Source organism: Carassius carassius, chromosome 19, assembly GCF_963082965.1.
Source record: "Carassius carassius chromosome 19, fCarCar2.1, whole genome shotgun sequence".
In the NCBI taxonomy this organism is placed as follows: Eukaryota; Metazoa; Chordata; class Actinopteri; order Cypriniformes; family Cyprinidae; genus Carassius; species Carassius carassius.
The window spans coordinates 11872244-11898455 of NC_081773.1; the positions used below are offsets into that span (position 1 = coordinate 11872244).

At 41.5% G+C, this 26212-nt stretch overlaps 1 protein-coding gene across 2 annotated transcripts in view; it reads left to right on the forward strand.

The window, feature by feature from the left end:
- The window catches only part of thsd7ba (thrombospondin, type I, domain containing 7Ba), a 274856-nt gene extending 248878 nt beyond the window's left edge, over positions 1-25978 (forward strand). For both annotated transcript variants that reach the window (XM_059499834.1, XM_059499833.1), the window contains exons 20-29: positions 3322-3437; positions 3711-3828; positions 13367-13512; positions 15200-15374; positions 17246-17419; positions 18429-18524; positions 21037-21119; positions 21934-22126; positions 23349-23436; positions 23625-25978. In XM_059499834.1, coding sequence (XP_059355817.1) covers positions 3322-3437; positions 3711-3828; positions 13367-13512; positions 15200-15374; positions 17246-17419; positions 18429-18524; positions 21037-21119; positions 21934-22126; positions 23349-23436; positions 23625-23706 — 1271 coding nt within the window. In that variant the 3' untranslated portion in view covers positions 23707-25978. The remainder of the gene's footprint in view (positions 1-3321; positions 3438-3710; positions 3829-13366; positions 13513-15199; positions 15375-17245; positions 17420-18428; positions 18525-21036; positions 21120-21933; positions 22127-23348; positions 23437-23624) is intronic.
- Positions 25979-26212: the final 234 nt, after the last annotated feature.

The window sequence follows — 26212 nt, forward strand, 5'->3', positions numbered from 1 at the left end:
ACACAACACTAAATATAACATGAACATCTAATGACTGCATGACTCATTCACTTCAGCAGTGCATTTAAGGCATCACATTCTAAAGCTCGAAGGCCCCAATGGTCTAACACGACATTTGGATTTTTTCTGTGTTTCTGAAAATGATTAAAAATATATATATACTAACAGCAAATTGATCGAGGATTGATATATTAAATGAATTATTATTAAATTAAAAACTATATTTATTATGAAATTAAATGTACATATTAATTTCACATGCAATATTCAAATTAATGTACAAATAACATAAAGGCCGTATTTTTTTTACAGTATACATTACAGTATACATGACAGCTATCAATATGAAAATTTATTAGGCTTTAAAAAAGCAACTTTTAATTTAAGTTAAAACAATCTTCACATAAACCTATTATAATAGATGTCATGTTTAGCTACCTGTGCCTTCCGGCAAGTAGGAAAGATACAGAAATTGAATAAAGTTATCAAACACTAAATTCAAAATTAAATATAGATGAATCCTTAAAGCTACCAAATGTATTGATTTCCTCTTTTTTTTTCTTTTGTTATTTGATTAACAGGCATCACAGCAGCTGGGTTATTGTTTTTTTTTTTTTTTGGCTGCTATTTCTTTAAGATTTCCTGCTGCTGAACTTGACGTGGATCTGACACACATCGTGTTTTCTCACAACCTTTTATATATTATTGTGGTTTAATATGAAATTATATACAGCGCGCAAGCACATTCCTGAGTGCAATTGAAGAGCACAGTATAACAGCAGACAGGACAGAACAGAAAAATATGTTTGACTACGGTTCACTGATATTCTACTGAAGCTCCTCGTCACCTGTACCATTTTTTTAACCAGGCAATGTGTGAGGAGTTTGATCATTTTAATATAATAGTAATTTACTAATTAAAATAAGTCATGCTGTGGCCCTTTTAAAGGTTGTAAATGTTATATAGAGTATGTATTACTGTTTAATTTTATGTAATATAATCTTTCGCAACACTTTAAGGTTCTATGTTAACATTACGAATAAAATATTATTAAAGTTAATTCAATAACTTACACAAACAGTACTTTTAGAGCATTTATTTATCTTGATTAATGTTCATTTCTTAAGGGGACACTCCATCCAAAATGCTCTCATCATTTATTCAGCCTAATGCCATCCTAGAAGTATATGATATACTTTGTTCAGATGAACACAAGGTTTTAAAAGATTGTGTCCATAAAATGCAAGCAAACAGGACTTTTACAGTTCATTCGACAGAAACTATACAAAGCAAACTTAATGGCAACTCCTACAACTCCAGTTGTTAAATCAGTGTCTTCTGAAGTAAAACGATAGGTGTGTGAGAAAGAAAAATACTAATATTTGCATTATATGGACTCACAAAGAGAGAAATTGTATTTCTAAAAAATATTGCTTGTGTTCATCTGAAATGTTTTATCAATGACTCTATGTTTTATTTGTTTATTCATTTTTTATTTTATATTGAACCCCAAATTCCCAGTGCTGGTCAAGTTGTATGTCTATTGATAAAACTGGCTAAAAAGATAAAGAGAACTTACAAAGACAAACTCCCAAAGGCAATCTGATAAATGACCTTTATCAAGGACACAATGGCGATGGCTCAAAGATTGGCTCTTGCAAGGTTCTTCCTGCTTTTTTTTGGGGCATCGGTCCAGATCTTAAACAACAGGCTACACAGCCCATAGAAGAAACGCTCCAGTTGGGTATTTAGAGATACTATCCACTGAACTAATAATCTAGTGCACATCTTCTGTGATTTCACTCTTCCTCTCAAAGCAGGTTCTTGGACAAATGATGGATATGAAATGATGTTAAGAGTTTGCATTTTAAGCAAGATAAAGGCTCATACTCTTTCTCTGTCCTCCACGCTGTTCTCTCCACTGAGAATGTGAACTTCTGACCTACTGTAAATCCACTGCTTTGGATTTTCTGGTCGCCTGCAGCCACCCCAAGCCATCCATATTGAGCTCAGAAGGACATGTGCAGTATCGTCCAGTAGAGCAGATAGATACTAATTCTCCGGATAGAGCCTAATGAAGAAAATGGGCATGGAGATATGAATGAGATGATAAGCACTTTACTGCACAGAGTCCATGAAATCGCTGATAATATCAATACTGATACTGCTCCTCGAAGCCATTAGACTGACTTAAAGCCAGATTAGCATCGTAAAGGCGGCCTTAATTCTGCCCTCAGATCACAATGCATCTCTTTATTCTACTTTGTTGTTTAATAGATATTAACTTATTCACAATTTGCATATGTCTGTAAAAACTACACTCCTGTTTAAAATTTTGAGGTCAGAAAGATTTTTTGTTTTGTTTTTGAAAGAAGTCTTTTGCTTCCCAAGGCTGCATAAATTTGATCAAAAATACAGTAAAAACAGTAAAACTGTGAAATATTATCATCATTTAAAGTAGTTATTATTTATTTTATTATTATTGTCTATTTGAATATTTTAATTATATAATTTATTCCTGTGATGGCAAAGCTGAATTTTCAGCAGCCATTACTCCAAACTTCAGAAATAATTCTATGCTGATTTGGTGCTCATGAAATTTTTTGTAGTATTATCAGAAGTTGGAAACTGCTGAGCTGCTTAATATTTTTTTGGACAGCGCAATACTTTTTTTTTAAATCTTGAAAGAATAGAAAGTTCAAAAGAGCAGCTTTTATTTGTTTGAAATGGAAATCTTTTGTAGAATTATAAATGTATTTACTGTCAATGTAATCAATTTAATGCAACCTTGCTAAATCAAAGTAGAAAAACTTCCTCAAAAAGAAAAAATCTTACTGAACCAAGCATTTTGAATGGTAGTGTGTATATGAAAAAAAATTAAGTAAAAACCGAGTCAGAATCAGGCTCAGTGGTAGAGCATTGCGTTAGCAGCGCAAAATATTGTGGGTTTGATTCCCAGGGAACACTCATACGGGTAAAAAAATATAGCCTGAATGCACTGTAAGTCACTTTGGATAAAAGCATCTGCTAAATGCATAAATTTAAATGTATCATCAGTTAATATTAGGCATTGTAGACATTGTAGCCCATTAAGCATGCATTCATACTTTAAAATCTAATGAAAGCATGCATTCTAGGCTTGTATGAATGTACTCCTGATGTTGCATTTAATTGAAAGGCTATTTAAAAGGAATTGAAATGCTGTGTACAAGGATACAGAATCTGATGTTTAAATGCCACTTTGGTCTGACGTTTCCCATGTGTGTGTGTGTGTGTGTGTGTGTGTGTGTACGCTCTCGTATCCTTTGGTTATGGGTCAGGCTGGAGCACCTGTCAGCTGAGCGAACATGCCATCTGTGGCCAGGGCACGAGGACACGACTCTTCGATTGCATCCGCAGCGATGGCAAAGTGGTGGATTTGAGCGTGTGTGAGGAGGTAAGCTTCATTTCCTGCCACCCCTCGCGGTACAAATGTTCTCTGAGGGGGAATTAAGCACTGTGGGATTGTATTATGTCCTTCAACTGCATGCACTGTAAATCAGCCATGACTGTCCATTAACTCCCTACAGTATTGCTCCATATCCAGAAAATGATTCTTTCATTGAAGCCGTTTACAGTAATAGCCCCTCATTGGCTCACGGTTGGTTCATCAGACAGAGATTGTGTGTGGTGAGGGGACGTGGGGTTAATGGCTGTCCCGCTGTTTTAGCTGGGCCTGCCTCAACCCTGGAGACTGGCGATGAACTGTGTGGTGGACTGTCCCTTTAACTGCATCCTGTCTGACTGGGCACCCTGGACCGAGTGTTCACACACCTGTGGCAGTAAAGGTGAGACACCTTATGTAATTAATTAAACACATAATTATACATATAATGAGGGCTGTTGATCAGGAGATTTTATACTATAACCAATATACAATCACTTTTTAATAAAAGTGGAACTATTTGATATTTATCAAAAAAATATGATTAAAATATGATTCAGTTTAATTTTGCTGCTATTTAAAAAAATATATGTCTATGTAAATTATATGTTATTCATTTTTTTCTTTGTTTAATAAATATACTTTTATTCATCTAGAAATTCATTAATTAAATTGATGAAACAATTAATTTATTATTCTTCTTTTGAACTTTGTTTATCCTAAGTTCCTTTTTATTCATATGAATAAATTGCATTTTAAAATCTATTAAAATAGAAAACATTTATTTTTAACTGTATTTCAAGTACCCAAGTACTGGTTTTGTGTTTTCGATTTAATTTTTCATTTTTTTTTTCATAAATATTGTTTCCCTTCCCTGACAGTAACCCTGACTCAAAACATACAGACTTCAGTTCTCAAAACTGCATACTGTATACACATTGAATTTTAAGAAGTCATGAATCCTTCTAAATGTGGAAGCCCAAAATAGCAATCATTTCAGTTTTAAGCAGCAATCAGCAGTATTTAGAAGGATCAGGGAGAAACATGCTTGAAAATTACAGTGTGCAATAATATTTAACATTCCTGTGCAGCTGACACATTTTCATTTGCATGCAACCTAACCCACAAACCTGTGCACTCGGGTTCCATGGAGATAAACACTCGGCTTGCTCTAGGCTCACACTATCAGGTGGTGCGCATTTACTTTGCATTCATTAACATGCAATGTCGGAATCCCTTTTTAATTATAGATGTTATGTCATGAATCATATTTAAGGATCGGCTTACAGGTTAATGACTCTGGGTTATGAAGCCCTTGGTTTCCTGAACACGCTGAATGATTTATCAGTCAAAGGGAAATATTTATTTTACCCATTAGTGTTCTCAAAATTGCAATTGTTAATTCAGAATTTGTTGGCCTGTTTGCTTGATGGAACCATGTTATTGGTTCATGCAACATGAAATATGCTAATTACTAGCCTTAAGAGCAGCCCGGGTCCCTATGGTTCCAATGACCCAGCTCCTTAGGAGTTCAGCTTGTTTTTCTCTTAATTAGACACATTCAGCACAATCTTTATTCATTTTCATTCAGCCATCAGCCAGGCAGTTTACTTTTCAAATCCAAAGGGAGTGCTTCGGGCAATGCAAACAGGAAGTTCTCAGCGTGTTTTCGGTTCCATACAAAGGCGTAGAAATAAGCTCAAGCTGTACTGGCTGGAAAAAGAGAATTTTTTGTCTGTGTCAAAGCTGTGTTGTCTCTTGTACACCTCGCCTGAGACCGAGAGTTGGGGTTTCATTATGTGTTGTATATATATACACAGAGTTCTCTTACGAGAGCTCTCTCGTACTGCGTCTTAGCTAAGACGCTACGGGAAAAGTCTCTTTTCACGAAATACTGAAGCAAAAAATTATCCTTAATTTTGTATTTTTGTAAAGCGCATTTGCAGCAGTACACAGCCATAGGCGAGACGGCTCGTTCGCTCATTGGCTTGTTCTGCGGCAACTGCACAGCCTATCGAGCGCGGGCTGATGCAACATCAGACCAATAAGGGCGCTTCGCGCCCTTCTTGCCACTTCCCGCCGAAACGGGTGTGGCCCAACCTATAAAAGGAGCTCGAAAAGGCTGACTCACCTGATTTTTCATCTCTTCAGCGAAGCTCACGCATCGCTGGATCACGGAGGAAGCAAGCGCCGTCTGAGAAAGCACATCAGCAGGACGAGCCATTCTGAAGCTGCTGGCATCGCCGCCTTCCATTGCCGTTCCTGCTGCGCTATCCGGCGCCTATATCCTTTCAATCCTGTTATATACAAGCTGTTCTTTATGTGTGTGTGTGTGTTCGCCCTGCGACACACACTCGTAAAAGAGCTCGCGTCTTTTTTAAGATGCCTTCCTGCGGCTCGTCAGAGCCCCACTCAGCGAGGGAGACCGGTACGTCATCTGTGTCTCCTGCCTGGGTGAAGATCATGCAGCGCTCGCTCGCTGACGGCGGATGCCCCCACTGCGAGCTGTTGCCATGGTGACTCTGAGGACTCGCCTGGCCTTTTTCTCTGAGCCTGCATTCTCCGCTGCGCTGAGGCGCCGTAAAAGCATCGCTTCCAGCGGATTCCGGAACCGTCTTCAGCTCAACCGAGCTCGCCGGTTCGCCCTGCTTCACCGGCCCCCCCCTGCATCGCTTCCCGGTGGGCAGCGCCCGCTGTTTGCCGGCGCGTCGTCCGAGGAAGTCGATCTCAGGGCCGCGTCGGGGGAAGAGGACACGCGCTCTCTGCTGGCTTCGGGCAGTGATGGCTGGGCGAGCTCCGAGGATCTCGCGCCTTCTGCTCAGAAGCCCAGCAGACGAGCTGACATCGAGAAGGAGCCGGGGCGAATGCTCGTGTTGGCCGCGATGTGTCTCGGCCGCGAGTGGTTTGCACCAGCGCCCCCCCCTCTCGTTCCCGGCTGGATGGTATTTCCCTTTCGGATGAGCGTACTTCTCAAAGCCCGCCTCATTTCTTCCTGAGCTTCACGAAGAGGTGGCGAAGGCTTGGAACGCTCCATATTCAGCACGAACTCGTTCGTCTGTCTCACTAGCATTCTCCACACTGATGATGCTAAAAACAGGAACTACCACTCACTTCCGCCGGTGGAACAGGCGATAGCGACGCACCTTTGTCCGCCCTCTGCTGGACGGCGGCAAAAGCGGTGTTGCCATCTAAAGCCTCCTGTGTGACGCTGCGTCGGCACTACTAACGATGGCTGCTTCATCGAAGCGCAGGTGTACGAGTTCCGCTGTGGCCGAGCTCTCACCCAAGCGCGCCGCTGTTTCAGTTCCAGGAATTGTGACTGTCTCAGCGTTTTCTGCAATGCGCAAGCCTGCACAGTTGCCCGCTTGCCTGCACACAAAAGCCGTTATCACAACAGCTTCAGCAACGCAGCTCGAGACCCCCGTTCTCGCTCTACTGGCCGTCGCCCCGCGCCGCGGGGACCGCGGCAGAGGATTACGGTGAGGCCGGAAGCCCCGAAGCCATCCTGGGAAAGCCATCTACGCATGCTGCATGACGCTGCGTCGGCACTACACACGATGGCTGCTTCATCGAAGCGCCGGTGTACGAGTTCCGCTGCGGCCGGGCTGTCACCGAAGCGCGCCGCTGTTTCAGTTTCCAGAGATTGTGACTGTTTCAGCGTTGTTTGCAATGCGCAAGCCTGTACGGTTGCCCGCTTGCCTGCACACGAAAACCGTTATCACGGCTACCCAGATATTTCCCGAAAAAGGTGTAATTTCTGGTGTCCCGGCCACGGCCGATGGTGCTATAAATGTAGTGACGATGCCCACTGCTCAGTGCCCATCTCCGCATATAAGCACAGCCCTTCACACAGGGCTCGCGCCTATAAAAGCGACTCAAGTCGATCACGCGCACTACATAGTAGACGTGCCCACTCCTCAGTGCCCACAATAACTATGTCACACGCGTCATGTGGTTTCTGTAAAAACGAAACCCGTGCACGTTCGTCCGGCCACGGCCGATGGTGCTATAAATGTAGTGACGATGCCCACTCCTCAGTGCCCATCTCCACATGTAAGCATAGCCCTGCACACAGGGCCTGCGCCCATAATGTCGACTCAAGTCGGTCGCGCACACTGCATAGTAAACGTGCCCACCCCTCAGTGCCCACAATTACTATGTCACACACGTCATGTGGTTTCTGTAAAAACGAAACCCGTGCATGCTCGTCCGGCCACGGCCGATGGTGCTATAAATGCAGTGACGATGCCCACTACCCAGTGCCCATCTCCACATGTAAGCACAGCCCTGCACACAGGGCTAGCGCACATAAGATCGACACAGATCGGTCGAGCGCGCCGCATAGTAAACGTGCCCACTTCCCAGTGCCCACATACACTATGTCACATACGGCGCGGGGCTTCTGTAAAAATGAGACCCGTGCACGTACATTCTGCACAGGCAGACAGCGAGTTGAAAGTGGTAAAAGTGCACACATGCAGCCCACGGTTACTCGCAGATATATCGAGTCCCACGGGACCCGCTCAGCCTCCCTCCAGTCGGTTAAGCGCCGGAACGGGGTCGAGGAAGAGCGATCTGCCCGCTGTGATCAGCGCGCTCCCCGCCTCAGATGCGCAGCACACTCGAGCGCCGCCGTTGCCCAGTCAACAGAGCGCGTTTCGCATCCAGCCCTTTGCCATTCATGCAGATGCATGGTCAGTGCTTCCAGGGGTTTCGGATTGGGTGCTAGGCATTATAAAGAGAGGCTACTCGCTACAGTTTTCTCGACGCCCACCGTGCTTTTCAGCGCGCGTCGAAACTACGGTCAAAACAGAAGTAGCACACATACTTCGGGCCGAAATATCAAAACTGTTGAGCAAAGGGGCTGTAGAGCCTGTGTCTCAAAGCGAGGGGGGGCTGTACAGCAGATACTTTCTGGTGCCCAAGAGAGACGGGGGTCTCCGGCCCATACTGGATCTAAGACAGCTGAACAGGCATTGATGCAACACAGTTTCAAAATGTTCACGACCAGGAAGCTCCTCGCGCAGATTCGCAGAGGGGACTGGTTCATGTCAATAGATCTGAAGGACGCGTATTTTCAAATACAGATAGCGTCAAACCACAGGCGATATTTGAGATTCGCCTTCGAGGGCCAGGCATACTAGTTTGCAGTCCTGCCATTCGGCTTGTCCGTAGCTCCTCGTACGCTTACGAGGTGCATGGATGCAGCGCTCGCTCCTCTTAGACTCAGAGGCACACGAGTGCTGAATTATTTGGACGACTGGCTGGTTCTGGCCCGATCATGAGCGGAGCTCATGGACCACAGAGCCGTTTTACTCGATCACCTCGAGAAGCTCGGCCTCAGTGTCAATTGGGTGAAGAGTTCGCTGAACCCCAGTCAGACGATCCTGTTTCTGGGTATAGTTCTGAACTCGTGTTCCATGACGGCGCGGCTGTCACCACAGCGCGCGATGGACATTCAGCGTGCAGCGAGTTCTTTCCGCTGTGGCGCGACTGTGTCGCTCAAACACTGTCAAAAGATGCTGGGTTTCATGGCCTCAGCATCTCCGGTTCTGCGGCTGGGCCTGCTCCGCATGCGCCCCCTGCAGTTCTGGCTGAAGGCTCGGGTGCCGCGCAGAGCGTGGGCGTCTGGCCGGCTGCATTTCAAGGTCGATCAGAGCTGTGTTGCGGCTCTAGCACCTTGGACAGCGAACGGCTGGTACCGATCAGGTGTAAGCCTGGGGACTTCCCCGAGTGTGAAAATGGTGTCGACGGACGCCTCCACTTCGGGATGGGGAGCGCTGCTCGAAGGCAGACCGTCCTTTGGCCTATGGTCAGAACGGGAAAAGCTCCATCATATCAACTGCCTGGAAATGCTGGCAGTGGAAAATGCGTTGACGCGCTGTTGTCTCCATATCAAGGATCACCACGTCGTAGTCCGTTCGGACAACATGTCCGTGGTGTCCTACATAAATCGCCAGGGCGGTCTCGGGTCCCGAAACCTGTACAGGCTGACGGAACGCCTCCTGATTTGGGCTCAACGCAACGTGCGCTCGCTGAGAGCGGTGCATGTGCCTGGACTGCAGAATCTGGGTCCAGACAGGCTGCCCAGAGGCAATGTCCCTACGGGAGAATGGTCTCTACACCCGCAAACAGTTCGGCTGTTGTGGGAGAGATTTGGCATGGCGGAGGTGGACCTCTTTGCGTCCCACGGAAACGCTCACTGCCCCACATTCTTTTCCAAGAACGAAAGCGCGCTGTCACGGAAATGGCCGTGCTGCCCGCTTTATGCGTTCCCTCCCGTCTCCCTCCTTCCGCAGGTGATAGAACGGGTGAGAGAAACGAGATGTTCAATACTGCTTGTGGCACCTCTTTGGAAGAACCATCCATGGTTCCCAGATTTGATGCAATTAGCAGATGTCGCCCCATGGCCGGTACCGTTGAGGAGAGATCTCCTCTCGCAGGCCAGGGGCTCGATTTGGCACCCTCGACCGGAGTTGTGGTCCCTCCATGTATGGGCACTCAACGGTTACCCGCTGATCTCGCAGGGGGAGTGCTAAATACCATCACTCAGGCTAGAGCTCCGTCGACACGACGTCTGTATGCCTCGAAGTGGTCGGTGTTCTCCAGCTGGTGCACAGCTCGAGGTTATTCACCCCTTAGTTGTGAGGTGACGGAGGTCCTCTCCTTCCTACAGGAGCTGTTGGATAAGGGCAGAGCCCCATCCACGCTCAAAGTTTATGTGGCGGCCATCGCGGCGTTTTCTGAAACGGCGTCCGGTCAGTCAATAGGAAGGAACGATTTAGTCATCCGGTTCCTCAGAGGAGCTAGGAGGCTGAATCCTCCCAGACATCCGTCAGTCCCTATGTGGGACCTTGCGGCGGTTTTGGAGGCCTTGAAGGGTCCCCCTTTTGAGCCTATCCAATCGGTTAGCCTTCAGCATCTGTCGTTCAAGACAGTATTCTTGTTGGCTCTCGCTTCTGTGAAGCGTGTGGGTGATTTGCACGCGCTCTCGGTGAGCCAGTCGTGCTTGGAGTTTGGGCCCAATGACTCAAGGGTCATACTCAAACCTAGGCACGGTTATGTGCCGAAATCCCTTCAACACACCGTTTCGGGCTCAGGTTATTGCCCTGTCTGCCCTGCCGGTGTCAGGGGAGGATGGAGACTCGAGTCTTCTTTGCCCTGTCAGGGTTTTAAGAGCTTATGTGTCTCGCTCTGCTGCCTCTCGGCAGACGGAGCAGCTATTTGTCTCGTTCGGTGGACGTTCCAAAGGAATGGCTGTTTCGAGACAGACTCTATCCAGATGGATAGTTGACGCCATAGCGTTAGCTTACGCTTCCAGGGGCCTTCAGTGCCCGTTGGGCGTCAGAGCACACTCCACAAGAGGCGTCGCCTCGTCGTGGGCGTGGTCTACTGGGATCTCCTTGCAGGATATATGTATGGCGGCGGGTTGGGCCTCGCCGTCTACATTTATCAGGTTCTATAACCTGGAGGTTCCCGCCTTGCAAGCAAGGCTGCTGTCGGTATAGAAGAATCAGGGCCCTGAGGGGAATTCTGAATTCATGAGCGCTATGCGCTGCCGACTGTTATATGGGCAGTATTGCGTAAGACCCGCATTGCCACATTGGTCAGGCCTTGCCTCGGCTGTGTGATGTCATATTGCCGCATCTACGGATGCTGCTAGATATGGGACGGAGGGTTTTTCCCCCTTTTTTCTGTCCCGGACTCTCTGTGAGTCCCTCAGGTGACTGTGCACTGTAAATCCTGGGCGTTGCTTCAGGTTTATCGGTGTGTGATCCCTGCGCGCACGGCGTTTTACATCGGGTTCCCGTAGCGTCTTAGCTAAGACGCAGTACGAGAGAGCTCTCGTAAGAGAACGTACTCGGTTACTAAACGTAACCTCGGTTCTCTCTAGAAGAGCGAACGAGTACTGCGTTCTCTGCCGTGCGTACGATTCACTCTGGTTCGCTTCGGCGATGAAATAAATCAGGTGAGTCAGCCTTTTCGAGCTCCTTTTATAGGTTGGGCCACACCCGTTTCGGCGGGAAGTGGCAAGAAGGGCGCGAAGCGCCCTTATTGGTCTGATGTTGCATCAGCCCGCGCTCGATAGGCTGTGCAGTTGCCGCAGAACAAGCCAATGAGCGAACGAGCCGTCTCGCCTATGGCTGTGTACTGCTGCAAATGCGCTTTACAAAAATACAAAATTAAGGATAATTTTTTGCTTCAGTATTTCGTGAAAAGAGACTTTTCCCGTAGCGTCTTAGCTAAGACGCAGTACTCGTTCGCTCTTCTAGAGAGAACCGAGGTTACGTTTAGTAACCGAGTACGTTTTAATGCATTCGGAAGTGGAGCTCAGGAGACCCAAAGAACTCTGTGCTTTTCCCTTTTTTCTTTCTTCATTCCAGCCCTCATTTTTCTCTATTCCTCCCCAACCCTCCTGGATCTCCCTACAGGATCAAGTAGAGATATTTCCTCTGTCAAATCACGTTATTTTAAGGGCTTCCTCATCTGGCCGGAGTGCTTCTGTTTTAATGAATGACGTGCTTGAAGCGGCCAGCTGTAGAGGCGGCTCTTGAAAGCAGCACAAAACATGAATTTGATGAGCAGTTATGTTGTGCTGTGAATATAGTGTAATTTTTTTCTTCTTCTTCTTGTTAAATGTTTAATGCTCGACTGGAAGGAGGGCTCTTTACAGTCAAACTCACTGAAGTGCAGTTCAGTTCAGATGCATGGTCACTCAGTTTAGATGAACATTGATAAATGGTCTGTATATTCCCTTTTTTGTTGTTGTTGTTATAAGTTGGGCGAAAAGAGTGATGGCCTCAAAATTGTATTCTTCCAAAATGCTTGGTCTAAGCTTCAATGCTGTCAGTTTGCATGTTTGAGACATCCTGTTCTAGTTAACATTAATGAGTAAGTCAGGCCTAGAGCTGCTAATATACAGTGACCTTCTATACATCCCTGCATTTACTCATCCTCATGTCACTCACTCTTCTGTGAAACACGAAAGTAGATGTTTTGCAAAATGTCCTTTTCTGAATGAAGACCAAGAGCTGTCAAGCTCCGAAAAGAGCAAATAGGTATCTTTGTGTGCTGTGTAGATTATGATAGTATGATAGATGTGTGTGAGGAGCAGAGAAGAAATTAAAGTCATTAATCACTCAAAATCTTGTGTTAATCTCAAATCTCATTTGTGTTTACTGGTGTTTCTTCACCTATGGACATTTTTGGGCCTGTTGACACTTTTCTCAGTAGTTTATTTATTTGTTCATTAACAATGTCCAACCGTGGGCATATGTACATCACAGGAGGTGTCATTTGATATTTTAGTCTGAAAATTAAGAAAATTCTCACCTCATAATAGCATTAATAGCATTCTTTTGGGAAGATATTTTATGCAGCTACAGCTTGTTGTCCACCACAGAGTGTTTAATCATTCATTAATTACTTCATTAATCTGTAGATCTATGCTACACTTACAATATTTCCTAATTATAAGTTTGTGGCCTGTAAATTATTATAGATCATTAATGTTTAGTTTATATATCCTAATGATATTAAAACCATTCTAGTCTTGCCTAAATATGTTGCTGTTCAAATAAAAAGGCAGTATTAGTATTTGTTTATTTTAACACATATAATAATACGCATAAAAATGTATACCTGCCTTTGTTTAGATTAGTTTTTAACTTGCTTAATCGGGCCTGGACCAACGTGAAATCCATGCTGGTCGAATATGGGCCATCTCAGATGACCATTTCTGTCTATTACTGAATGGTACAGTTGATAAATATTGCAACTATACAATGTGTGAATAATAGATTAATCCACAGCATTGTCCCTAGCTGCTGGAGTATGCACTAATGCAGGTTTAATGTATTTTTTTAGCGCTTCCTCTGCCGTTTGCTATATTTTCATACAGTGCATTCACAGATGTCTCTTCACGTACGTCTCTGTTGCAGGTATTATGACTCGCTCTCGCAGCGTGCTTCAGCAAGCTCATGAGGAGGGACGTCCCTGCGCCTCTCAGCTCTCCCAGACCAAACCCTGTCCCATTAGCCCCTGCTACACGTGGCTTCTGAGCGATTGGTCTCCCTGCAAAGTTGAGGTAGATCCTGGGCAAAATTAATTGAATCTGCATGTATTCTGCAGTTACTGGTTATTGCATATCACCTAACCTGAGGGCATTCAATCCATGTTTCATATAACCAAGCGGTGTTGAGACCAGCCGCCCGGCATGTTTATCTGGTACTGGCACAACAATTGAGTTCTTTGATTGAATTTTGTAGAAATCGCATGCACACATGCCGAGTTTGTGTGTGAGAGACAGACTTTGTGTCATTGAGACGTGAGGTAACTGCTGATTAAAATCATGCTGCGATCCACGGTCTTATCATTAGAAGAGAACAGTGGCAGAGTTCAGATTTTCATCTCCTCTCCTGCTTTTCTCTCCTCTCTCTTTTGTATCTGAGAAGGATTTTAATTGTATGTCTCGGGGTTTTGCACACGTCCCTGGAGCCAGGCTTGCCCAGATCAAAAGCTGTCCTCCTCACAATATGAACAAAAGAAACATTTCACACTTCTAACATGCATTTATATGCTTTCTTTGGTGCATGGTTTGATGGACACTTTCATATTCATAAACATTATCACATTTCTGTGATATGTGTGACATCTTTGGAAACACAGCTTCTCTTTTTACAGAAGTTGTGGTTTGTGTTATTACATTTCTAGAGACATGCTAAACCACATATCTGAAAAGATGTGATATGCATAGTTAACATTTGCAAGGCAAATTATGTTTGAACGGAAAACAAAATGTGTAACACATGCAATAACAACAAGAAACGTAATATTGAGGTTAAATGCTCCGTAAACTTCATGGAAAAGTGAAGAAAAAGTGTTGTAAGTGAAAACAACACTGCAGAAAGTGTTTTTCTTAATTGTAATGCAGTTTTGAACTAATAGTGTCACTTAGCAAAAAAAAAAATAAAAAATAAAAAATAAAAGGATATTTCATGCAACCTTTGCAAATTCCCTTACATTCATTGTGCCCTTACAATAATTCTTATCCTTACAATATCTTACTATTTTATCTGGGGCTTGACAGTAAAGAGTTGTCGTGTGACGAATATGTAGGTTTAGCTTACCTGTCGACACAGGTGCAACAGTGCAAGTGCAAGTTCATTGTCTCATTTGAAACCCAAACATTGCACTTCTGTAACCGTATCTGAAGAACAATAAACTGCGTTAACAGAATGTATTTTGACCTAAAAGTCTTACGAACCTTATCTTTAGGCAAAATATGTTTATGATAAGAATTCAAGGGATTAAAGGGAAAGTTCAGCCTAAAATGAAAATCCACTTTTTTTTAAGAACGTTGGTAACCATACAGCTGATGGTAGCAATTGACTTTTGTAAAAAAAGAAAAAGAAAAGAAAATGTGAAGTCAGTGGCTACAATCACCTTCTTGTTCACCAACGTTCTTTAAAATATCTTCTTATGTGTTCAGCAAAAGAAACCCATACAGGTTTGGAACAACTTTAGGTTGAGTAAATCTCTTTAAGCTGTACTTGTTTTACTGGCAAGTAAGACAAAAATGCTGGTAACAGTTTTTGCTGTAATGGTTGAAGCCTCAGCTGTGTGATCGGGTCACACAACTCATGCGGAATGCCGTCGCATGTTTCACTTCCAGCTGTCAGTCGTTCAGAGAGAGGTGTCAGTGTAATAAGCTCCTCTGCCTCACAGCTCGAGGCTCGTCCAGATTAATGAGTCGGCCGTGTGGTTTCGTGCAGGGGGCAGAATGTGGAGAGGGCAAGAGGGAGAGGAACCTGACATGTGTGGTGCACTGGTCGGACTGGACGGACAGCCTCTATCCTTCGAAAACGGTAGAGGACGAGAAGTGTGGAGACCGCGTGAGAAAGGAAAGCGAGCAGGAACTGCAGCAGCCGTGTTTCGTCCCCTGTCCAGGTACAGCATTTCTTTTACCTGTTGTGTTTGCATTTTTGTGCACTGATGCTCTTGATTCATTGTTTCATGACCAATACAGGATGTTGATCAAGAAGTAGAACTGGCCTAGGAATTAATATCTGTCATGTTCAGTGAAATTAAAAATGAAAGTTTGTCGACTTTTCGGCAAGCAGTGTCCCATTTTTTTAACCTGTGAATAGATTTCACCTTCAGGCTATCGTTGACTTGTGTTAGCCTTACTTCTGTGCCTCTCTTCATTTCGTAAATGTGCTACATGCTCTCAGGGATGAACATATGCTGTGAGGAGAGGGGAAGAACGATTCTAGAGTCAGAAAGGTAGAGACAAAAAAGAGAGCGTCTAAAGAAATGAACGAGTTAGAGAGGGTGGCATATGGTGTGAGCTGTGCGTCGCTGTATTATATGTTTCGGCAGCTCCAGTGAGGGATGAAAATAGACTGGCTTCATGAAGATGATGGATAATGAGATGCCTGGGCGCACAGATTGTCTCTAATAGCCATCCTGGCTTCAGAATCAAAAGGACGTCATGGCTGAAGAGCTAGCAGCTTCCACTGTGAATCGGCCTCTGCTCTGAGGGATTAGGAGGGCCAGTGATGTATGACCTTCAGCTAAGGAAGTGTTAAATGTTTCTGAAGACTTTGTCAGGCATTCAGTTCTATGACAGAGGATAAGCTCAATCTCGCTGGCCTGCAAGTGTATGTATTGTGCATACTTTAATTTTTTTCTCATTATTTTTCTATTATTATAATAACTTTCACTACAGGCTTTTCTGTTGCTATACAGAAAAGTGGCAGACAAATCTAAGACCAAACCTGCTTTAAGTTTTTGTAAGTATTTGTCATTTTAAATCAGTAATTTTTAAGTAAGGGATAATGTACATCCAACCAGATGTTATCGCAGAATAAACCCTGAGCATGATCAGAACCCCAAAACGAAGCTGCTCACCACAGAATAATCTGAACATTTTATGATCTCTTTAAACGCAAAGCTTCACAAATGGCTTTCAGCCTAGACAAAGTTCAGACAAGAGACATTTAAGGCATCGTGTACAGTCATATCACTAATAACAGCTTTTCACCCCAAAAATAAAGACAAGGAAATAACATGTTATGTGAGAAGAGTGTTTTAAAGTCTTGTTCATTATCTTAAAGACAAGACAAAAACAATATTCAGCATTATGTTGCTATTTGGCATTATGTTGCGACTGACCAATCGGAATCAAGTATTCCAGAGAGCCATATAATAAGTTTAAATACATAGTTTTAGTGTAATAATTTGTCAAGATGTAAACGCTAGCAGCAGTGTAAATTTAGTATTATTTGATATTATTGTAGTATTTATTCATATTTTTAATTTGCCCATTTTTTATATTTTCAGTTTTCGTTTTTTTTTTTTACTTAGTTGTAGTAATTTTGTGCTTTGGAAATTTCTATTATTTTTGATAGTTAATATAAATATAAATATATATAATATATAAATATAAATATATATAAGCTGCTCAGCTTTATTTGTGTTTCAGTTAGATGTGAAGGCAACATTTCTAGTTAAATTTTTAATTACGAGGTGGCTTATTCGTACGAATTTGTACAACCTCACTCGTACGATTTTATACGATTTGTCTAAACCCCAGTGACGGTTAGGTTTAGGGGCGGGGTTAGGTGTAGGTCATTCGTACAAATTCATACGAATTGTGCAACTCGTAAAATACGTACGATTTGGCAACAATCGTATGAATTTGTACGAGTGTGGTCGTACGAATTCGTACGAATAAGCCACCTTGTGAAAAATGTACGAATTGCCGTGAGATCGGGTTGGTAGAACTGAAGTTGTGGTATTTGATTTGTCATGTACAGGAGACTGTCACCTCACAGAGTGGTCGCAGTGGAGTTCCTGTCAGCTGACGTGTCTGGAAGGACGTAGTTTTGAGACGGTGGGCCGTCAGGCTCGCTCACAGGCTGTGGTCATACAAGTGCTGGAGAATCAGGACAGCTGCCCTCAACAAGTCTTTGAGACACGTCCATGTAAAGGTACAAGCTGTGTGATCGGGTCACACAAATCATGCGGAATGCCGCATAAATTATTTTATATTATATTATATTATATTATATTATATTATATTATATTATATTATATTATATTATATTATATTATATTATATTATATACAGAAAAATATGTTTTTCTTTTGTATGGATGTCCATTTCTGATAAATATTACAATATATGACAGTCATAATTGACTGTTGAAATTAGATGACTTCAAATGATAAAATGTGAACTTTTAGGACATAATTCTGAGTTTTTATGTCATAATTGTCTCATAATTATTTTTACACACACACATACAAAAAGTACACACATTTTTATTCAGTTTACTGTGTAACTTCCACAATGTACAGTAGTTTGTAGTAAATGAGTGAACAAATCAGCAGTTTTGGACTCAGTATCTGCATGATACTGAAAATGAAAATGTCTCGTTATATTATACACCTTTTAAGTTCATCGCTAAAACAAAGATGTCATGATAGAAATTCAGTCCTCTCTTCCCATGACTCTCAGTTGTGTATCAGAAAGTCTGTTGACATCTTGCTGATGCCTACATCACTGCTGTAACAACCAACCAACAAGATTCACCAGAGATGTTCTGACAGCACTGTCTAAACAAATGAATGGTATTTCATCATTTACAAAATGATGGTGCAGGCAGTCACTCCCAAAGATCAGATTTTAAAGGTAAACTGAATTTGAGTGAACAAAGCCTACATATCCAATGGAGCTCTGTAAGGGAATTTTCTAATATTGATCAAACCAATAAAATATTGAAGTAGGATTTTTTTTTTTTTTTTGGAAAAAGTATTTAATAAAAAAAAAATACTTTTTACAGTATAAAACCCATTACGCATATGGAGAGTCCCCGTACACCATCAATTACAATGTGTGTGTCTGCGTCAGTATTTAATGTCTGCATTTGGCTATTATCACACCTGACTGCACAGTGCAAACCTAATAAGTGTGTCTCTCACTGTATGCGGCCGCAGGAGGGAAATGTCACAGTTATGAGTGGAGAACCAGTGCCTGGAATGACAACGAAAGATCAGTGTGGTGCCAGCGGTCTGATGGGGTCAATGTGACAGGTAGCCCACCGCTTACACTGAGACTTGAGAGGATGAGAAATATTCTGCACTGATTTCACTTACAGAAAGATAATCAAAAGACCTGTCGACTCCACATGACTGAAAGTCTGTTGACAGTGAAAACCCTGTCATCATTTATCCGCCCTCATGTCCTTCTAAACCTGTATGCTGTCATTTTTTTACAGTGGAATACAAAGGAGAATTTCTTAACATCTTATGAAGTTCATAGTGACCGGAGACTTTAGAGAGAACTCCAAAAAGAAGAAAAAGAGAAATAGGAAAGCGCCATAAAGGTAGTTATGCACTGTAATCCAAGTCTTCTGAAGCCAAGCAATAGTTTAATGTGACAAACAGCCCCAAATATGAGTCATTATTCACTGATAATTTTCCCAATCTACTACAAATCCCAAATCAAACATTGCAATATTTGTGAAGCAGGTTGTACATTACGGTTTAAATGTTTGAGGTCAGTAAGAATTATAGGGATTAAAGGAATTAATACTTTAATTCAGCAAATATGTATTACATTGATTAAAGTGACAGACTTTTATAATGTTACAGAATATTTCTATTTCAAATAATAGCTGTTTTAATAATAACTTTCTATTCATCAAAGAATCCTGAATCCTGTATTATGGTTTACACAAAAATATCAAGCAATACAGTTGTTTTCAACATCGATAATAACAAAAAATGTTTCTTGACATTTACATTTAGTCATTTTGCAGATGCATTTATCCAAAGCAACTTACAGTTGGGGAATACATAAAGCGATTCTTCTTAAAGAGGCAAACAGACACAGGAAGTGCTCGTAATACCAAGTTTCAGGCATTTGTTCAAATTTGTACAAGCTAGAAAGGGAAGGAATACATTAAGAGAAAGACAAGGATGAAGTTTAAATTTTTAATTTAGGATGAAGTCAAGGAAGAGATTTTTAGTCAAGTAAGAGAGTTTTCAGCTGTCGCTTGAGAGTTGTCAGGGATTCAGCATTCCGGATAGGGGTGGGAAGATCATTCCACCAGCCAGGAATGGTGAATGAGAATGTTCTGGAAAGTTCTGGAAGTTGCTCAATAGCGGATATCAGACTTCTGGATGGGATGTAGATTCGTCTAAGTGAGTGGAAGTAGAGATGTGCTGAGTCTGTGGCTGTTCTATATGCAGGCATCAATGTCTTGAACTTGATGCGAGCCGCAACCGGTAGCCATTGCAAGGAGATAAAGAGAGGTGTAAGATGGGATCTTTTGGGCTAACTGAAGACCAGTCATGCCCCTGCATTCTAAATTATTTGTAGATGTTTGATTGTCCAGCCAGAAAAGCATTGCAGGAGTCCAGCCTAGAAATGAAAAGGGCCTGGACAAGAAGTTTTGCAGCATGCTACGTTTGAAAGGGCCCAATCTTTCTGATGTTGTGCAAAGCAAACCTGCAAGATTGAACAGTCTTTGCAATGTGGTCTTTGAAGGTCAGCTGGTCTTGAGCACCAAATCATTCAGCTTTTCCATCACAGGAATAAATTCCATTTTAAAATATATTAAAATAGAAAACAGTATTATAAATTTTATAATATTTCATAATATTTTGTTTTACTTTAGTTAAAACAAATGCTACATTAGTGAGCATAAGAAACTTCTTTCAAAATCAATAAAAAATATTGCCAGCAAAAAACTTAGCAGCCCCAAACTTTTGAATGATAGTGTACATCAGTAGTTTTTGTGGGGGGTCAATTTTTTCATACAAAGTTATCATATGGCCTTGAAGACTTGGAATTAAGTGCACAAGCTGCATAGTCCACTTTTATTGTGCTTTTATGGTCCTCTTTGGCGCTTGACAGCCACTATGAACTCCAGTTGTGTGAAAAAGGTAAGATACATTCTACCTTTGTGTTGCTGTGAGAAAATAACAGCATACGGGTTTGGAACGACATGAGGGTGAGTAAATAATGACAGGATTTTCAATTTTGGGTGAATTATTCTTTTAAACCTAAATGTAGAACGGCTGGCTGAAAATTTGTAGTTTGGATTTGGCAGACCTTGTCAGTTCAATAGCACATTCAACATTTTCCCTATTCTCACCCCCCATTTCATCAGGCATCATCAATAAACTTGCGCTCGCCTGACAGCGAACAATATAAATGTTATAAAACATTGTTTGATTGTGGCAGAATGAACACGCTCCAGATGGCAAGCTTTCACTTGAGCGTTTAGAGCAAGAACGACGGCGTTCGGGTTGCACAAAGTGCTGTAAATAACAGAGAAAGGTGATCTAAACTTTGTACGGAATCATCTCGGGCAAATATAAACTGTGAGAGGTAATCTCTTTTGCTTGAGAAAAGCCCGAACCCAGGGTATTAGTCTGATGTTTTGACATGTAATTTTCTATTCCAAAATTACAATCTTCACTGATTGATCAGAAGCTGTGATGGGTCCTTTAAGCCATTAATCAGGTGTGACAGCACTTTTATCTGGCTATCAATGGGGAAATTGCAATAATTACGTCTGTTGTTTCCTGTTGGAAGGGGGCTGCTTTCCACAGAACCGGCCAACCACTGTGAGACACTGTCACCCTCCCTGCACCAAACCCTTCTCCCACTGCAAGCAGGTAAACACACTGTGTGCCAAGATATCTACCATATCTATTTTCACATTAAACCACCATGTAAATAACAAGACAAATAATATGTTCTGTTCTTTGTATTTAATGGCTTGCTATTAGGGAAATCATAAAGGGAGGCATTTCAGGCATGTGTAAAATTTGCATAATTGCTTTGAATAGAGGACAAAAATATTAAACTCACAAAACTGTACTTTGACTGCCACTTGCAGTGCAGTGAATGCAACTACATTTTGTCTTAAAGGAATATTATTCCGGGGTTCAATAATCGACAGTTTATTCGACAGCATTTGAGGCATAATATTCCCTAACAAAAATACCTTTCAACTCGTTCTTTGTGGAGGTTATAGTGAGACACTTAGAATAGAAGTCCAATGGGCCAATTTTTGAAGCAGAAATCTGACTATTACTGTATAATTTTTAGGAGCATTTATGTTAAACTCCTGTGTATTATTTTAGCTTTAAGTTTCATAACTTTTTCAGTCGTTTTTTTGGGTTGTCGTTATCATGGCAACAAATTGTAAAATTGTATATACTACACACAAAAAAGGGATTTTTTCCCCTCACTAAAATCCTAACCCATATAGTTTAGGACTAATTGGCTATGCTATTTTAACATTTACAGATTGGCCCTATAAACATTGCCTCGCTGTAACCCAGTGATGAAAAGGAGGGACAAACTGAAATGAGCTTTTGTGGTAATCAGGATTATGCTACAAGTACTGTTGTTTGTTCTCCAAACACAGCAGTGTGTTCATGTGGTGTCTGAGTGTGGCCCTAACAGTGATAGTGTCTCTTTCAGAGCGGCGTGTGCGGCTGTGAGAAGGGCTACACTGAAGTGATGACTACACATGGATTCCTGGATTACTGCACCAAGACCCCAGGAGCTGACAACAAGAAGGCAGACGTGAAGACCAGCTCGGGAAGATTAAAACCAGGCACCACTCAGATCCAGGACTTCTTCGGCGAGTGGTCCCTGCAGCCACTCGGCCCAGGTATTTGAAATGCAGATGAAGACCAGGCTGATGTGTGCCAGCAGAGTGTGGCTTTGAGTTATAGCAGAATCACTGGACGCCTTTATGAGACTCCAGATAGAGGCTGATGTAGAACTCTGTTTAATGCCTCAGTGTTTATACCCTATTTGAGCTATGAGAAAAGCTGCACTGGACAGAGTCTCATAACAGCGTGATTTGTATTGCCCATAACTTGACAGACAGAGTTGCTTTATTGCTGGCTGGAGGCCATTTCTGATTAGAAGTGAATTTAGCGGCCAGTGGTACAACAACTGTGTGCTGTAAGGTTAACAGTATATGTGGGTTTCAGCCACCTCTGTCTGGAATATTATATTATATTATATTAAAATTGGAATATCATCTTTTAAATTGGAATAATATTTCACAATATAACAGTATTTTGTACAGTTTATCAAATTATCAAATAAATGCAACCTCGGTAACCAAAATAATTATTTCAAAAAATGGTTATAGAACTCAAACTTGTCAAAATGATTTTATTAATTATATTTTGGATTATATTATAAACACAAATTGCAATTCAGACCTGTGTTGTAATGTTTGTAAATAGCACAAAAAAAAAATTAATAGATAAATAAAAATGTATATTAAACAAAAATGCAATATTGTTAACTTCAATAAAGCTAAAATAAACATTGCAATATGTAGTTGTGAAATATAATAAATAAATATATGGCTCCACAATGGTTTTGCAATGTAAGGATCATTTCAATGTAACATGGTGGTTTAGACATTTTGTAGGGATTACAGAGAAGGTCCTTACTCCAGTTCTTCTCGGAATTAAAGTTGTTTTAAAGTGTTTCAAAACTTAGCACAATCTTCTTTTGCTGAAAGTAGTTTTTGCATGATCCATTGTGTGAGTCTCAAAGGAAGAAAGGGAAGAAGACTCTCTCTGTGCAGCTCATCAGACTGCTGTCTTTTGTCTTTTATCTGCGAGATGTGTTCTGGGACCTTGTCATATCAGTTATACAAGCATCTTAATGGCTCTGTGACACACACCTCATTCTTTCCTCTGAGCTGAGAATGGAAGATGGTGAAACACTCTCTTCAGGTGCATTGTCACCAGTGTGAATGTGCCATCTGTTACTGCTGCAACAGGCCCCTATGCGGAAACCACAAGTAATAAAAATGATGCTCCCATATATTTCAGTGGTGATCACACTCCTGTTTTCTGATCACACAGATGGAAGAATAAAGCTGTGGGTCTATGGGTTAACAGCTGGAGGATTCATTATCATATTGTTCATTATCGCTGTGGCCTTTCTGTTTTGGTATGTATGCTATCAAATTTTAATACACTCACCATTGAATGGAAAGACAATATTATTGTATTTGTTGACTTATAATGACTTGTTGCTGCCATCTAGTGGTAAAATGTAGAAATACAATAGAGGGTGCAGCAGTTGATATCATACATTTTATTGATCTCTCTTTTTTGTCCTTCTCTTGCTCATGCCAGCAAACCGTCCAAACAGAGTAAAAGTGCATCTCCACCACAGAAGCCCTTGACTCTGGCCTATGACGGGGATGTGGACATGTGATCAAGCTCTCTGTGACATTCATATGTACATTCAAGGCACAAGCTGGACTACGTGCAACATTTTAATATGTTCAGCTCTCCAAGGCACACTTTGGATTTTGGAAAAAGAAACAAGGAGTAACAGATAGACATGAAATCTGCAGCATACACAAAACGTGTGCACAATAGCAAGGACAAAGGTTTTGGATCAGTGGACGTCGTCGTAAAAAAATCGTGACATTTAAAGAGGGTACGAGACACAGCTGACATTCCATGGACCAGATGGAGGACTTTGACATTTTCTTGCCGTGATATTTCTTACATCAGAAAAAAAAGGAGGAAAAAAAAGTTGTGCTGAATCTATTGTATCAGTCGCATTAAAAGCCTAGTTCACCCAAAAATGAAAACTGTGTCATAATTTACTCACTCTCAGACCTGTATGACTGGATCACAACACGATCACTGAGTCCAGTTGGTCAATTAGTTTTTCTGAACAGCTTTGTGAACTGAATCAGTCAGATGACTCAAAATAACTGTGAAGATAATTGAGGTTTGATTGTCTCACAAAGTTATTGTATAAATAATAAGGTTTGAAATTTAATGCACAAGTTTTATGTATAAATTGTACTTATATTATTCCATAATTATATTACTTTCATTATGCTTTTGCATCCTTTTTTATCTATGAAAGCTCCAGTTGCTGTTAATAATTGCATTGACAAGAACAACTAGTACATTATTAAAATGTATCCTTGTGTGTTCCACAGATACAATAAAAAGTCATACAGGTTTGCAGCATCTTGAGGGTGATGAATGACCGAATGTTTTTTATTTTTGCGTGAACTATCCCTTTAAGGCGATCTGAAAGTGACTTTTTAACAGAGAACAAGAAAAGACTGATGTGATATGCACTATATTAGTGCTTAGTCGTTCTTTAGTTCCCTCTTGATTTATGTTCAAACAGATTTTCTAGTGTTTTTTCATTGTGATGCAAGGACTTTGCTGTAAACTGGTGTTTTCGTGTGGAATGTCTCTGAACGTATGTATGATCCGCACAGTAAACCAAAACACAGCTCATGTAGACGCTGTGAGAGGTTAAGGTGGTGATCTGCTCGTGTGCTGCTTCCACACGCCTCAGTTTCTCCTTTAACCTTCGTCTAGCAGCTGAAAAATTGATGAGGTCTGCTCCAACACCAGCAGATAATGAACTGTGTTCCTGTGACGCGCAGAAGGGTTTTTGAAAGCGGCTTCCTGCAATATCCTGCGGTTAGAAGGACTCATTTAGCACAGACACAGTGGACCGATGCGTTTGTGTAGAGTCTGCATGAGCATAACACCGGGAGAGGTGCTTCAACACTAATGAATGTTCATCATTTTCAATAAAGTACAGGTGCTGGTTCTGTATTTTAATAATCTCCCTGCTAGTCCTTTTTTGGCTTTATTGACTGACTTCTTGCTGGCATAATTGTCTTGACTATCTGTTTCAAGATCTACAGTGTCAAGGTTCGCTTCTCTCCTTGTACTGCCACGTGACAAAACTTTTCCTAAATCTCAACGGTCCTCATTATAATAAGATAACCTGTGGTTTTTAAGCTACACAAGATCTCTGGTTAATGGGGTCTTACTCCACTGAAAGAATGTATTCTGTATGTGTTTCATACATGCACAAGTATTTGGATGTGAAGTTTTGGATTTTTTTTTTTTTTTTTTTTTGTCCCATCAGTGTTTCTGCTGGCGTCCGTGTTGGCTGGTAAGTCTACATCAAGAACAGAAGAACAGTTCCTCTCCGTTTATGACCCATCAGGATGATCTGCTGATTACATAAAAAAGCTTTGGCGTATTTCTAAATTAGTCCACTGTTGTGAGAAGCTAAAATGTGTATAGCTTATAATAGTTTTATTTATTTATTTATTTTCTGGGGGTGCTGACAAACCCTGGAAAAAACTGCAATATATATATTTTGAAGCCCAATTGTGCGTGTGCATGCAGGATTGATTTTGTCATACACTGGATTATTCCAAAAGTGGCCTTGCATTTTTATGGAAATTTGCTCCTATAGTGACAAAGTCAACAGTGTGTTTTGGTCGTTTGATTTCCTTGGTTTTCTTTGTTTCCCTCTTAGAACTGACTTGGTTACATGGCTTCTACTTCTAAAATGTTCAGTATGCTCTCAGCACTATATACAGTTGCCTGTAAAACACTGACCTTTAGTTTACATAGTACTTTCTGTTTTAATTGTGTGTACTTGAAGAGTTGAACGAAAATGCTAATAAATTGTGATACTCTGTGGGAAATGATGTTTCTCGTTAATCATATGTAAATCTGCATCAAAGATGGATGGTGATTTCATCTATTTGGACAGAAATTAGATAAATGTTATACTTTTGTGCCATAGACTACCTTTAAGTTGACAGCTGTCAATTTTTGTTTTTTTGTTTTAAATCATACCTAATTCATAACTAGGAGCTCATTTAAAGCAATAGTTCATGTGAAAATGAAAATTCGCTGAACATTTCCTCACTATAAGT